The sequence below is a fragment of the Erythrolamprus reginae genome, chromosome 10 (genome assembly GCF_031021105.1).
Source record: "Erythrolamprus reginae isolate rEryReg1 chromosome 10, rEryReg1.hap1, whole genome shotgun sequence".
Lineage (NCBI taxonomy): Eukaryota > Metazoa > Chordata > Lepidosauria > Squamata > Dipsadidae > Erythrolamprus > Erythrolamprus reginae.
Genome location: NC_091959.1, coordinates 4,211,940 through 4,225,687, shown reverse-complemented (window position 1 = coordinate 4,225,687; position 13,748 = coordinate 4,211,940). Strand labels below are relative to the sequence as shown.

Genomic DNA, 13,748 nt, shown 5'->3' with positions numbered 1-13,748 from the left:
TTAAAACCCACCTCTGCCACCAGGCATGGGGGAACTGAGATATTCTTTCCCCCTAGGCCTTTACAATTTACGCATGGCATGTCTGCGTGTATGTTTGGTTTTTATAATAAGGGATTTTTTAGTTTTTTTAGTATTGGATTGGATTGTTACATGCTGTTTTTATCATTGTTGTTAGCCGCCCCGAGTGTACGGAGAGGGGCAGCATACAAATCAAATCAAATCAAATCAATCAATCAATCAATCATCCATCCATCCACCCACCCACCCACCCGCTTACCTACCTACCTACCTACCTACAATTTGATTTGATTTGACTTGACTTGACTTGACTTGACTTGACTTGACTTGATTTGATTTGATTTGATTTGATTTCTAAGCCGCCCTTCTCAAACGACTCAGGGCGGTATCCTTAAATTGTTGCTTCTAGTCAACTTCATTGAATGACGGGTGATTTTTGGTTTATCCTAGGCCCTTTTGGTTGACCTTGGTTGTGTCATTCATTGCCCAGAATCTGCTGGTCCGCTACTACTTTCTGGAACGGGACCATCTACCTAGAGAGTTGACCAACAGGTGATTATTGAAAGCCACCCATCGTAGAATAAATACCAAGAACTTTGGAGATTTTCTGGTTGAGATCCCTAGCCAAGTGCTAGAATTCTGCAATGAAGGATGATAAAATCATGAAATCATTGGTGATGCCCATGTTGGACCACCTGGTTATAAAGTCCAGAATGGACCATTCAGACTGACAACATCTGTTCAATTATAAGAACAGATAATGCCCTTATGTGCTTCTAAACTCTTTTGGAGATATGAAGCATTTTAGACTAACAAAAAGGAAAGGTTGGAAAAGATTGCAGTCTTGCCCTACTACAAGACCCTTGATGGATAACCATCAGTCTATCCTTTGCACACTCCAGCAAACACAGTCCACCACCCCCTGAGTCACCTATTCCATAGCTGAAGAGTTCATACCTTCACAAACTTTAAAATCAAACTGTATTTCCTTGTAAATTTTAACCTGCACTTCCACCAGTTTTTAATCTCCTGGGACCAATCTGATCAGTTTGTAGCTCATTTTCTTCTTTCAACCCGTCATCTATTCTGACAACTTCTCCAAATTTCCACCCACTTAAAACTTTTAGACAAGACAAAACCAGGTAAAACCAGCCCCCCCCCCCCAATCAGTGGCATTGAGGTCACTGGGACGTTTTTATTACAATATTGCTGCAACCAGTTGTGGGTGTCCGTGTGTGCATTTGTGTGTTTCACTCATTACTATCTCTGCTTCCCTCTTGTGCAGGCGAGTGTTTTACATTGTGACGTACATGTTTTTCCCGGTCAATGTGCTCCTGGGCTTAATGGCAGGGATCTGGAGAGTGGTGATCTCGGCCCTTTATAACCTTGTTCACTTCTGCCAATTGGATGGGTCTCTGCTGAGCCGTGGGGTGGAGAGCTTCGATCCAGGTAAGGAATACAAGACCTCTTCCCCCCTAAGACTTGGCTGCCATGTACCACACTAACCAGATGGTCCTGACCGTGCCATAAGTTCACCATCACAGACCTAAGACATTGTAACAGTCATAAATATGAGTCATTTGCCAAGCCTCTAAATTTTGACCAGGTGACTGTGGGGATCCTGCAAGGATAATCTATTTATTTATTTTATTTATTTATTTGTCCTAGAAATATAGTATTGTATTGTAGTATGTTTAACACAATATAAGTATAAAATAGAGATAGAAAAGATAAAAAGATACAGAGGTACATTTATGCCGTAAGTCTCTTTTTCCCCAGGGCTGCTGTAATTTGAAATAGTCCTTAAACCAGTGATTTTCAACCTTTTTTGAGTCGCGGCACATTTTTTACATTTTAAAATCCTGGGGCACACTCTCCTCTCTTTTTCCACCCCTGTCTCCTCCCCACCCTTGTGTGTGTATTTTTATAAACACTTTTGAACCATTTCCAAAAACAGGTGAGGGCTGGGGGGGGGGTTTCTCTCTTATTCTTTGGGTGCTTTTTATCATATGCTTTAAATCAAGAGTGACTTATCTCTCTCTTTCCTCTCATTCTCTGTCTCAACCATTTTCTCGTTTCTCTTTTTTTCCTCCCCTTTTTGCTCATTTCTCTCTCTCTCTCCCTTCCTCTCCTTTTCTCTCTCTCTCTCTCTCTTGCTTTCTTTCTCTCTGACACTTGCTTTCTCTCTCTCTCTCTTCTTTCTCTCTCTTGCTTTCTCTCTCACTCTCTCTCTCTCTCTATCTCTATCTCTCTTGCTTGCTTGCTTTTTCTTTCTCTTTCTCTCTCTCACACACACACACTCTCTCTCTCTGCAAAAAGTTGCGAGACCAGAACCTGAGCTTCCTTCTTCGCGGCACACCTGACCATGTCTCACGGCACACTAGTGTGCCACGGCACACTGGTTGAAAAACACTGCCTTAAACTAACTGTTTATGTGTTGGACCTCATGATTCTTGACAAATGTATATTTTATTTTATGTACGCTGGGAGCATCTGCACCAAGACAAATTCCTTGTGTGTCCAATCACACTTGGCCAATAAAAATTCTATTCTATTCTATTCTATTCTATTTTATTTATTTTATTTTATTTTTATATTATTATTATTATTATTATTATTATTATTATTATTATTATTATTATTATTTCCTCTCCTTCCACCCTGGGAGCCTTGATGCTGACTCTGATCCCCACGCCACCTCCTCCCCTTCAGCTGCTGGAGGGGCCGGGGGCAAAAGAAGGCCACGACACCCCCGGTATCACCACCGTCTGTCTCTTTCCTGCAGGCTACCGTACCTACTGCCAATATTTGAAAATCGAGGTCAGCCAATCACACCCGGCAATGAAAGCCTTTTGCCTCTTGCTTCTCCATTGGCACGGGGCCCAAAATATGCAGACCCTCCAACTCAGAGACGCAGAAGAAGGTAAGAGGTCATCATGTTGGTCATGACCTATAAAGCCCTACACGGCATCGGACCAGAATACCTCCGAGACCACCTTCTGCCGCACGAATCCCAGCGGCCGATTAGGCCCCACAGAGTTGGCCTTCTCCGGGTCCCGTCGACTAAACAATGTCGTCTGGCGGGACCCAGGGGAAGAGCCTTCTCTGTGGCGGCCCCGGCCCTTTTATTTATTTATTTATTAGATTTGTATGCCGCCCCTCTCCGTAGACTCGGGGCGGCTCACAACACAATAAAACAGTTCGTGACAAATGTAATAATTTACAATTTAAAATATTTTTTAAAACCCCATTATTAAGCAAACATACATACAAACATACCATACATAAATTGTATAGGCCCGGGGGAGATATCTCAGTTCCCCCATGCCTGACGACAAAGGTGAGTTTTAAGGAGTTTACGAAAGGCAAGGAGGGTAGGGGCAGTTCTAATCTCTGGGGGGAGCTGGTTCCAGAGAGTAGGGGCCGCCACAGAGAAGGCTCTTCCCCTGGGGCCCGCCAACTGACATTGTGGGACCTAATCGGTCGCTGGGATTCGTGCAGCAGAAGGCGGTCTCAGAGATATTCTGGTCTGATGCCATGAAGGGCTTTAAAGGTCATAACCAACACTTTGAATTGTGACCGGAAATTGATTGGCAACCAATGCAGACTGCGGAGTGTTGGTGTAACATGGGCATACCTGGGGAAACCCATGATTGCTCTCGCAGCTGCATTCTGCGAGCCCCATGTAGAGACCATTACAGTAGTCGAACCTCGAGGTGATGAGGGCATGAGTGACTGTGAGCAGTGAGTCCCGGTCCAAATAGGGCCGCAACTGGTGCACCAGGCGAACCTGGGCAAACGCCCCGCTCGCCACAGCTGAAAGATGTTTCTCTAATGTTGAGCTGTGGATCGAGGACGATGCCCAAGTTGCAGACCCTCTCCAAGTGGGTCAATAATTTCCCCCCCCCAGGGTAATGGAAGGACAGATGGAATTGTCCTTGGGAGGAAAAACCCACAGCCACTCCGTCTTATCAGGGTTGAGTTTGAGTCTGTTGACACCCATCCAGGCCCCAACAGCCTCCAGACACCGGCACATCACTTCCACTGCTTTAACACGGATTTTTTTTCCCCTCAATAGGAATCAAACTCATGAAGACCACCAGTTCATCCCCCAAACCATCAAAGGGCCAGCAGAGCCGGGTCCGATGGCGCCTGGCCTACACCCTCCTCAACAACCCTTCCCTGCTGCCCTATCGCAAAGGGGCCCTGGTGGATGCGACGGCTAATGGGACCAAAGCCATCCTCAACAAGCCTTGATGGAACTGGCCAGGTTTCTTGGGAACAATGGACTCCCCTCAGGAGACGCAGGATGGGTTCCGTCATGAGTTTTCAATTGGGGTTCTTCAACGTCTTCTCCATGCCTCTTTCTGGCTCGTGCTAGTCTACCCTGACTCGTTTGCAGACTTTTAGAAGATGGCGAGAGCTTAGTTGTCCTCCTTTCCTTTTTTCCCCATCCCCATCCCACCCCGGGACAAACCCCTCTTGATGGGCATGAAACCCAAAGCAAAGTTTGGGAATTGATCCAAAACTGGTCTTTTTCTCTCTCTTAACAAATCGTTCCTTAGCATGTGACCTCCTGTTCTTGTTTCCTAACATGGAAAACCTGACAATGTTGCCCCGTCCCACATTTTGATTTTTGAGGTTTCCTGAAGTGCATGGTGCACCCTAAATCTTGGAGAGGGGGGTCACGAAAGAAAGAAAGAAAGAAAGAAAGAAAGAAAGAAAGAAAGAAGAAAAGAGAAAGACAGAGAAAGAGAGAGAGAAAGGAAGAGAGAGAGAGAGAAAGAGAGAGAGAGTGAAAGAGAGAAAGAAAGAGAGAGAGAGAGAGAGAGAAAGAAAGAGAAAGAGAGAAAGAGAGAGAGAAAAAGAAAGAGAGAGAAAGAGAGAGAGAGAGAAAGAAAGAGAGAGAGAGAGAAAGAAAGAAAGAAAGAGAGAAAGAGAGAGAGAAAAAGAAAGAGAGAGAAAGAGAGAGAGAAAGAAAGAAAGAAAGAAAGAGAGAGAGAGAAAAAGAAAGAAAAAGAGAGAGAGAAAGAATGAGAGAGAGAGAAAGAAAGAGAAAGAGAGAGAGAAAGAGAAAGAAAGAAAGAAAGACAAGGACAGTAGTCTTAGAAGTTAAAAGCAGGGCAGAGTCCAAAATAAGGTGATTTTTGAGAGTTTTGCAAACATACATAATGGGTTCTTTTTGAATGTTAGGGGTGGCTGGTGTTTGAGATAGAGAATCTGCATAAATGCATCCCACAGGCTGTTTTCTCTAATTTAAATTCCCACGTACACTGTTCCAGATGTTGTCTCGATGTTTAACAGAGCAGTCACTGTTTCTCAGTAGAATTAAAAGAGTTGCGTTATAAATACGGAGGAGGAGGAGACCAAGAAGAGGAAGACAGACAATCAAAATATATGCACAAGAAAAAAAATCTTAGACTTTTTGATCCCTCCAGTTTACATTGAGAAAGTCCCTACATAGTTATGTCTTTTTTGATGATCCCTCTTCGTGTTTAGTTATGGAGTTGCTTCTCCCCATTCTTACCTTGACCAAATAGGGCTCCGACCCATTTCCTTTAAATTTAAAACAGTTCCAGTTTCAAGAGCTGGCCAGATGACCTCCACACACCTAGTGAACATAGAGTAATTAAGGAATACAGAAAACCTGATTTCTACAACAACGAGTAACAAATGAAACCTCATTGTTAATCTCTTGGAGAAGGTATGGTTTTGTCTTCTTCTCCTGTGCTTCAGGGGCATCTCACTTGGTTTGCCGGAGGTCGAACGCTGGAAAGTTCCCGAAAGATGCCCTAATTAATTCAAGAGCCACGAGCCAAACACCAAAAGAAATACAAAGATTTATTAGGAGCGACATTTCAGCAATACTCCAATGCAGTCAGAACTAAGCTCATGTAGGCTACATGCCCTCATGACTCTGCCCCCCCTTCTCATTGGACATGTCCTAAATCACAGTTTCCAAACATTGCCAGGCTATGAAACCCAGACCCCAAATTCTGACTCCGGTAATCTAAGACGCAACCAGTAAAAGAAACTATATTTGCGGAATGTCGTTTCAGTTAGTACAGGGGCAGGCAAAGTTGGCTCTTCTATGACACGTGGACTTCAACTCCCAGAATTCCTGAGCTTGCATGATTGGCTCAGGAATTCTGGGAGTTGAAGTCCACAAGTCATAGAAGAGCCAACTTTGCCTACCCCTGAGTTAGTACAATCAGCCACTTGTCAGCATTCTCCCTCCCCCCTCCCTTTCCATCGTATGGCAACTTGAAAGCTTTGCCTGTTGACAGATGCATTTGATGGGGAAGTTGTTTTGATGATGTTGGGACTTTAAAAAATAAAATAAAATTGGATAGAGATGGGTGTATTTGTAGTCTGGTCCTTGTCCAGCCTCTGGTTTGCTGCAAAAGATCGTTTTGCAGGTCTCACCTGTTTCAAAGAACAGAGAGCAGAAGTAGAAGAAGGCTACCAGGAATATGGAGAATGTGTTGACCATCCCTTGTTTGTGGTTCTCCTAAGCACGTTTTGGAAGTTGATTGCTCCCAATTTGGTCCAGTTCTAAGAACCAGTAACACCAGCGGCAGGAGGCTCCACCCAGCGCACAAACTGGTATTAAAGAATTTTAAATCCGATTAATGAACCAAGTCGAGCATCCTCAAGAGGTCAATTTCCCCCCCTCTTTTTATTAGTATTTTTTCCTACCTCCTGAGGAATAGTTCTGGACTTTCAAACCCTTGCAAGCTTTTGGACTGCTTCTATTGACTTAATCAAAGATTTGCCTGTTGGTATTTTTCCCCTCATTGTCCGCCTGTCGAGAATATGGGGAATCCTGCCCCAGTTCAAATCAAGATTCTTTATCTAAGAACCAAAGTTTACGAGCCACGAGCCAAACACCAAAAGAAATACAAAGATTTATTAGGAGCGACATTTCAGCAATACTCCGATGCAGTCAGAGCTAAGCTCCTGTAGGCTACATGCCCTCATGACTCTGTTTCCCCCACACACACTTCTCATTGGACATGTCCTAAATCACCTTTGTCTAAACCAGTGGTTCCCCACCCTTTTTTTTGGCCATGCCCCTCTTAAGCATCTCTAAAATCCTGATACACCACCGATCCACTCTCATGCAGGGAGGGGCTGCAAAAAAATTTACTACTATGCTGTGGGCGTGGTTTATTTGTGGGTGTGGTTTCTCTGCCATGTGACCAGATGGGAGTGGCTTAACATTCATGTGACTGGGGGTGGCTTAAAGGTCATGTGACTGGCTTAAAGGTGGCCAACTTGACATCACTCACGTCAAGGGTTTGGGTTGGTTGCCTGGCCTCTCCTCGCCTCAAAGGGATACAATTTCCCTCTCTATTTACTATTACCGAACATCCAAAATATACTATTTAATTCTATGTATATATATATATATATATATGACATATGTGTACATACATATTACACACAGGAACACAAAAATATTTATTTTATTTTATTTATTAGATTTGTATGCCGCCCCTCTCCGAGAACTTATCTACTATTTAAACTGTACATGCATGTACATAGACAGATACAGCTCTTTTAAAACTATACGCATTCAACCTCATTGACTGCGATAGGAAAAACATACCCAGAGCCCAGAAGGAGAAAAAAGAAGAAAAATCCATTTTTTTTCTCCTGGTTCTGCACACCTGGCCAAAATCTTTCTACCGGTTCTGCGTACCTGACCGTACCTGTAGGTGCCCATCACTGCTCCCATGACATTTAATTCTTACTATTCAAAAAGTGAACTCCTACTCAAGTGGAGAAAGCCTTAAAGTCCATTAACTTGGTTTAAACAAAGTTACAATTGCCCACATTAAAAATCAAATTGCCCCTCTGTTGGGTACCACTGGTCTAAACTAAGAGCTGCCCTGGGCCATTTTAGAGAAAGAAGTTGGATTTTGCCTCCCGATGCCAGATTGTGGATTATTATTTTATTATTATTTATTAGATTTGTATGCCGCCCCTCTCCGTAGACTTGGAGCGGCTCACAACAAAACAATCACAATGTACCAAATCTAATATTAAAAACATCTATGTACGCTGAGAGCATATGCACCAAGACAAATTCCTTGTGTGTCCAATCACACTTGGCCAATAAAAATTCTATTCTATTCTATTCAAAACCCATTATTAAAACCATACAATACAATCATACCATACGTAAACTATATAAGCCTGGGGTATCTCAATTCCCCCATGCCTGGTGACATAGGTGGGTCTTTAACAACTTACAAAAGGCAAGGAGGGTGGGGGCGGTTCTGATCTCTGGGGGGAGTTGATTCCAGAGGGCCAGGGCCACCACAGAGAAGGCTCTTCCCCTGGGCCCGCCAGATGACATTGTTTAGTCGATGGGACGTGGAGAAGGCCAACTCTTTGGGACCTTATCGGTTGCTGCGATTCGTGTGGCAGAAGACGGTCCTGCAGGTATTCTCGTCCGATGCCATGTAGGGCTTTATAGGTCATTAGCAACACTTTGAATTGTGACCTAAAACTAATCGGCGGCCAATGCAGGCCGCGGAGTGTTGAAGAGACGTGGGCAAATGCCTTAGCTGTAACGGGCAAGCAAGCAGAGCATCAATAAACTCCCCAAACCCCGTTGGCTTTGAGTTCCTCCACTGGCAAGTATCTTTGGCCCGGTAGGAGCCAAATAGACAAACTTCACATTCTCTTCACCCATCAGGGCATCTTTGAGGTCACAAGTTTTGTTCGGATTCTTGCTGGCTTGCAGATGGTTCTTGAGGAACGTGGCGGGCTTCTCAGCGTCGAACAAAGCCACGTGGACAAACGCCTCCTGAGAACCGACATCGTTGTAAGCCTGGCAGGTATAAACGCCTTCGCTGGCCTTGTTGAATTTGGTGACCGCCATGGATCCATTTTTGAAGACCAGGAAGCGACCCCTGCTCTGCGAGGAGGAACCTGCAGGGTCACGTAATAAATCCTCTTCTCTTTCGACGTTGGGCCCATCAATGGCCACGTATTGATCGGCTGTCTGGATTTTCCATCTGATCCTCGGGGGGGGTTTACCCGCAGCATTGCACTGCAATAGAAGGGTAAGCCCATCCTTCAACTTGCTGACCCCCAAGCTGGAATGGTAGACCAACTGCACGGACGGAAGGGCGCAGTCTAGCTTCGAGGACCTCCCAAGAACAAGACCTCTCTGTTTTTCTGGAGTGGCACAAGTAACGGATTTCTTCTCGGGAATGGAAACCGGCGTGCTCTGCAGCCATCGGTCCAACCACCAAATTTTACAGGTGCAGTCAAAGGGGTTGTTGTTGATTTGCAGCTGAGCTAACCGGGGCATGGAACCAAAGGTCCCGTCCGAAAGGGTGGCCAGCCGATTGTCACTGAGCCAGAGAGAACGAAGATCCTTAAGGGACCGAAAGGCTTCTGGAGGAATCTTCTCCAGATGGTTGTTGCTGAGCTTCAGCAGTTGCAGAGACGTCAGGTTGGATAGGTCTCCCCAGGGGAAATCCGTAATCTGGTTGTGGCTGAGGTCAAGAGCTCGGAGGTGCACCAGAGAAGCGAAGGCGCCCTCGGCGATGGTGCCAATTTGATTGTAGGAGAGCCACAAGCCCTGCAGTTTGGCCGTGTTGGCGAAGGATTCTTCCCCCAGCGCCGCGATGTGGTTGACGGACAGGGTGAGGGTGGTGGTGTTGAAGGAGAAGTCCCGAGGGACTGCCGGGAGATCTTGATAAGAACAGTCAGCAACATATCGCTCGTATTTCTGCTTTGCTACACAACGACAAACCTCCGGGCAGCCCTGAATCCCCACGAAGAGCAGCGCGATTAGTAAGCAGGTGAAGGGATCCATTGCTTTCTTCCCATTTAGCTGCAAAATAATAAAGAGTGGAGATTATCTTCCATCCTTCTAAGATCTAGTCCAGTAATGGCGAGCCTTTTTCCCTTGGGTGCTGAAAGAGTGCCCACTTTCATCATTCAATGGCCATTTCCCAACTTCTGGTGGGCCCAGTAGGCTCATGTTTCGCCCTCCCCAGGCTCCAAAGGCTACCTTTGAAAAGTGTTTGGAAACTTCAGATCGTGCAGAATGCAGATGCGAGAGCAATCATGGGCTTCCCCAAATATGCCCATGTCACACCAACACTCCACAGTCTGCATTGGTTGCCGATCAGTTTCCGGCCACAATTCAAAGTGTTGGTTATGACCTATAAAGCCCTTCATGGCACCGGGCTAGATTATCTCCGGGACCGCCTTCTGCCACACAAATGCCAGCGACCAGTTAGGTCCCACAGAGTGGGTCTTCTCTGGGTCCCGTCAACTAAACAATGTCGCTTAGCGGGACCCAGGGAAAGAGCCTTCACTGTGGTGGCCCCGGCCCTCTGGAACCAACTCCCCCCAGAGATTAGAATAGCCCCCACCCTCCTTGCCTTTTGTAAGCTCCTCAAAAGCCACCTCTGCCATCAGGCATGGGGGAACTGAGATTTTCTTTCCCCCTAGGCTTCTACAATTTATGCATGGTATGTTTGTATGTATGATTGGTTTTATAACAAGGGTTTTTAGCAGTTTTAGTATTGGATTTCTACATGCTGTTTTTATCACTGTTGTTAGCCGCCCCGAGTCCACAGAGAGGGGCGGCATACAAATCCAATAAATAAATAAATAAAATAAATACATAAAAACAACATCCCCCATCTTCCTGGAGGCTCTCGGGAAGCAAAAAACGCTCTCCCAGAGCCTCTGTGTCAGCCAAAAATCAGCTGGCCAGCATACACATGGACATTGGAGCTGAGCTAGGGCTAATGGCTTGCGTGCCAGCAGATATGGCTCCACGTGACACCTGTGGAACCCGTGCCGTAGGTTCGCCATCACTGATCTAGTACAATCCAACAAGCAACATTTGTGATTCGACACAAAAATATGTAACCCTTTCCTGGTGCAGAGCTGAAGAGAGTGGATACTGTAGCCTAGAGGATAATTCTCTGCCTTACAAGGCAAAGGTTGCAGGTTCAAGTCCCAGTGGGTATGGCTAGCTGATGAGGCCAAAATAAGCCCGAAATAGATCTAGACTCGGGGCAGCTCACAGCAACAATAGAAAACAATATACAATACAAATCTAATATTACAAAGTGAAAAACCCATAATTTAAAAAACATGCACACAACATACCATACATAAACTATATAGGCCTGGGGGAAATGTCTCAGTTCCCCCATGCCTGACGGCAGAGGTGGGTTTTAAGAAGTTTACAAAAGGCAAGGAGGGTGGGGGCAATCCTAATCTCTGGGGGGAGCTGGTTCCAGAGGGTCGGGGCCGCCACAGAGAAGTCTCTTCCCCTGGGTCCCGCCAGACAACATTGTTTAGTCGACAGGGCCCGGAGAAGGCCAACTCTGTGGGACCTGACTGGTCTCTGGGATTTGTGGGGCAGAAGGCGGTCCCGGAGATATTCTGGTCCGATGCCATGAGGGGCATAACTGGGTTACATCACTTGAGGTTGAGCAGGGGCACCATCTGACTTGATTTTCTTTTGTTGAGTGGAGAGAACGAACTTGGGAGTTTGGTAATCTAACAAATCTGGTATCAAGACTTCTGCCCAACTTTAGCACCTGGTAACCTGGTAAAAAAAGCTGGAATTCACCGCAAAATCTGGAGAGGCAGATTCAAACAATGCTTGAAATGCAGCCACCAATCAAAGCCACCAAGAATCACAGAGCCTTCTCTAGGCAAACTTTGGTTTGTTCTTTTCTAGCAAAATTCATTTCATAGAAACATAGAAACATAGAAGTCTGACGGCAGAAAAAGACCTCATGGTCCATCTAGTCTGCCCTTATACTATTTTCTGTATTTTATCTTAGGATGGATATATGTTTATCCCAGGCATGTTTAAATTCAGTTACTGTGGATTTATCTACCACGTCTGCTGGAAGTTTGTTCCAAGGATCTACTACTCTTTCAGTAAAATAATATTTTCTCATGTTGCTTTTGATCTTTCCCCCAACTAACTTCAGATTGTGTCCCCTTGTTCTTGTGTTCACTTTCCTATTAAAAACACTTCCCTCCTGGACCTTATTTAACCCTTTAATATATTTAAATGTTTTGATCATGTCCCCCCTTTTCCTTCTGTCCTCCAGACTATACAGATTGAGTTCATGAAGTCTTTCCTGATACGTTTTATGCTTAAGACCTTCCACCATTCTTGTAGCCCGTCTTTGGACCCGTTCAATTTTGTCAATATCTTTTTGTAGGTGAGGTCTCCAGAACTGGACACAGTATTCCAAATGTGGTCTCACCAGCGCTCTATAGAGCGGGATCATAATCTCCCTCTTCCTGCTTGTTGGAAGAGGGAGATTATGATCCCGCTATATAGAGTGCTGGTGAGACCACATTTGGAATACTGTGTTCAGTTCTGGAGACCTCACCTACAAAAAGATATTGACAAAATTGAAACAATTTCCTTCCTTTTCCCCTTGCTCCGGAGTTATCCTCACTTCTACGCTCCAAAGTTTGCAGCCATTTCTCTCCTCTCTCAAATACACTACGCAAAAAAAACCACAAAACAAAGCCACCATCAGTCCAGATGTTTTCGTCCTCCCCGTTTCACAATCCCTGGCCCTAAAGCGGCGCCACTCGGCAAGGGAGACCGACAGAAATCCGAAGAAAACCAGAAACAGCTTTCAGAGGCAGGAGGGGCAAACACCCTCTCGGAAAATAAGCACTTTTAATAACGACAAGGCTCCTGAACTTAAGACGGGAAAAAGGAATATTGTTGTCCCTGGATTTTACCTTTTTGCAAGCTCTGCGATCCGCTCTCTTGCGACGTTTCAGGAGGGAAAGTTCTATAAACATTATATTGAGCTCGGACAAGGCATTCCAAAAACATTAATAATAATAGAAAGTCCTGCCTCTAATTTGGCAGGAGTTGGAGCCCAAGTGGGGGGGGGAGGAGTTGATTTTTTGCAGGCCTCATCAAAAAAAATAAAATGAAATGTTTGGCTTTTTCGGTTTAGTGGAAAGGGGCCTCTGCTATGCGGCGTGCTTTCTGGGAAGAAATTGTTCGGGGTTGTCTCAAAACCCGTAGACAAATTTTGAATTTTTTTTTCTTTTTTTCCCTTCTGGGCTCTGGGTATGTTTTTCCTATTGCAGTAAATGAGGTTGAATGTGTATAATTTTGGGAGACCTGTGTGTGTACATACACATAAAGTTTATGTAGTAGAGCAGTGTTTCCCAACCTTTGCAACTTGAAGATATTTGGACTTCAACTCCCAGAATTCCCTTGGCTGGGGAATTCTGGGAGTTGAAGTCCAGATATCTTCAAGTTGCCAAGGTTGGGAAACACTGTAGTAGAGAATGTATATTTTTGTGCGCCTGTGTGTAATATGTAATATGTATGTACACATATGGCATATATATACATAGAATTAAATAGTAATAATAATAATAATAATGCAAATTATACAAATATCTAAGAGAGTAAAATCAAATTGTTGTTAAAATTAAATATTGTTGTTTCAAGGCACCATTATACCATGGAAAAATATAGAGGAAATGACAGTAATTACATAGAAATGGATACTAATAAATGGATACTAATGAACTAATGAGATTTATGTGTATTAATAAATAGGGAAAAAATTGTTATAAATGAATAAGCTGCAAAAACCAATTATCCTGCAATTTAGCCGGTGCAACTACTAAGTTCTGATACCAAAAACAACTCATGTATAAAGCATAATGCTTTATCTTGTCTT

General features: G+C 44.5%; 2 protein-coding genes across 3 annotated transcripts in view; one reads left to right on the top strand and one right to left on the bottom strand.

The window, feature by feature from the left end:
- STRA6 (signaling receptor and transporter of retinol STRA6) overlaps positions 1–6,382 on the top strand; it is a 37,658-nt gene extending 31,276 nt beyond the window's left edge. For both annotated transcript variants that reach the window (XM_070762624.1, XM_070762625.1), the window contains exons 15-18: positions 469–570; positions 1,304–1,467; positions 2,804–2,941; positions 4,097–6,382. In XM_070762624.1, coding sequence (XP_070618725.1) covers positions 469–570; positions 1,304–1,467; positions 2,804–2,941; positions 4,097–4,275 — 583 coding nt within the window. In that variant the 3' untranslated portion in view covers positions 4,276–6,382. The remainder of the gene's footprint in view (positions 1–468; positions 571–1,303; positions 1,468–2,803; positions 2,942–4,096) is intronic.
- A 532-nt stretch (positions 6,383–6,914) lies between these two features.
- On the bottom strand, positions 6,915–12,863 carry LOC139173092 (immunoglobulin superfamily containing leucine-rich repeat protein-like). Its single transcript, XM_070762633.1, has 2 exons — positions 12,784–12,863; positions 6,915–9,874 (listed from the first exon to the last, which is right to left on the bottom strand). Exons 1-2 carry the CDS (start codon positions 12,844–12,846, stop codon positions 8,591–8,593), a joined length of 1,347 nt encoding a protein of 448 aa, XP_070618734.1. The 5' UTR covers positions 12,847–12,863; the 3' UTR covers positions 6,915–8,590.
- Between the last annotated feature and the right edge of the window lie 885 nt (positions 12,864–13,748).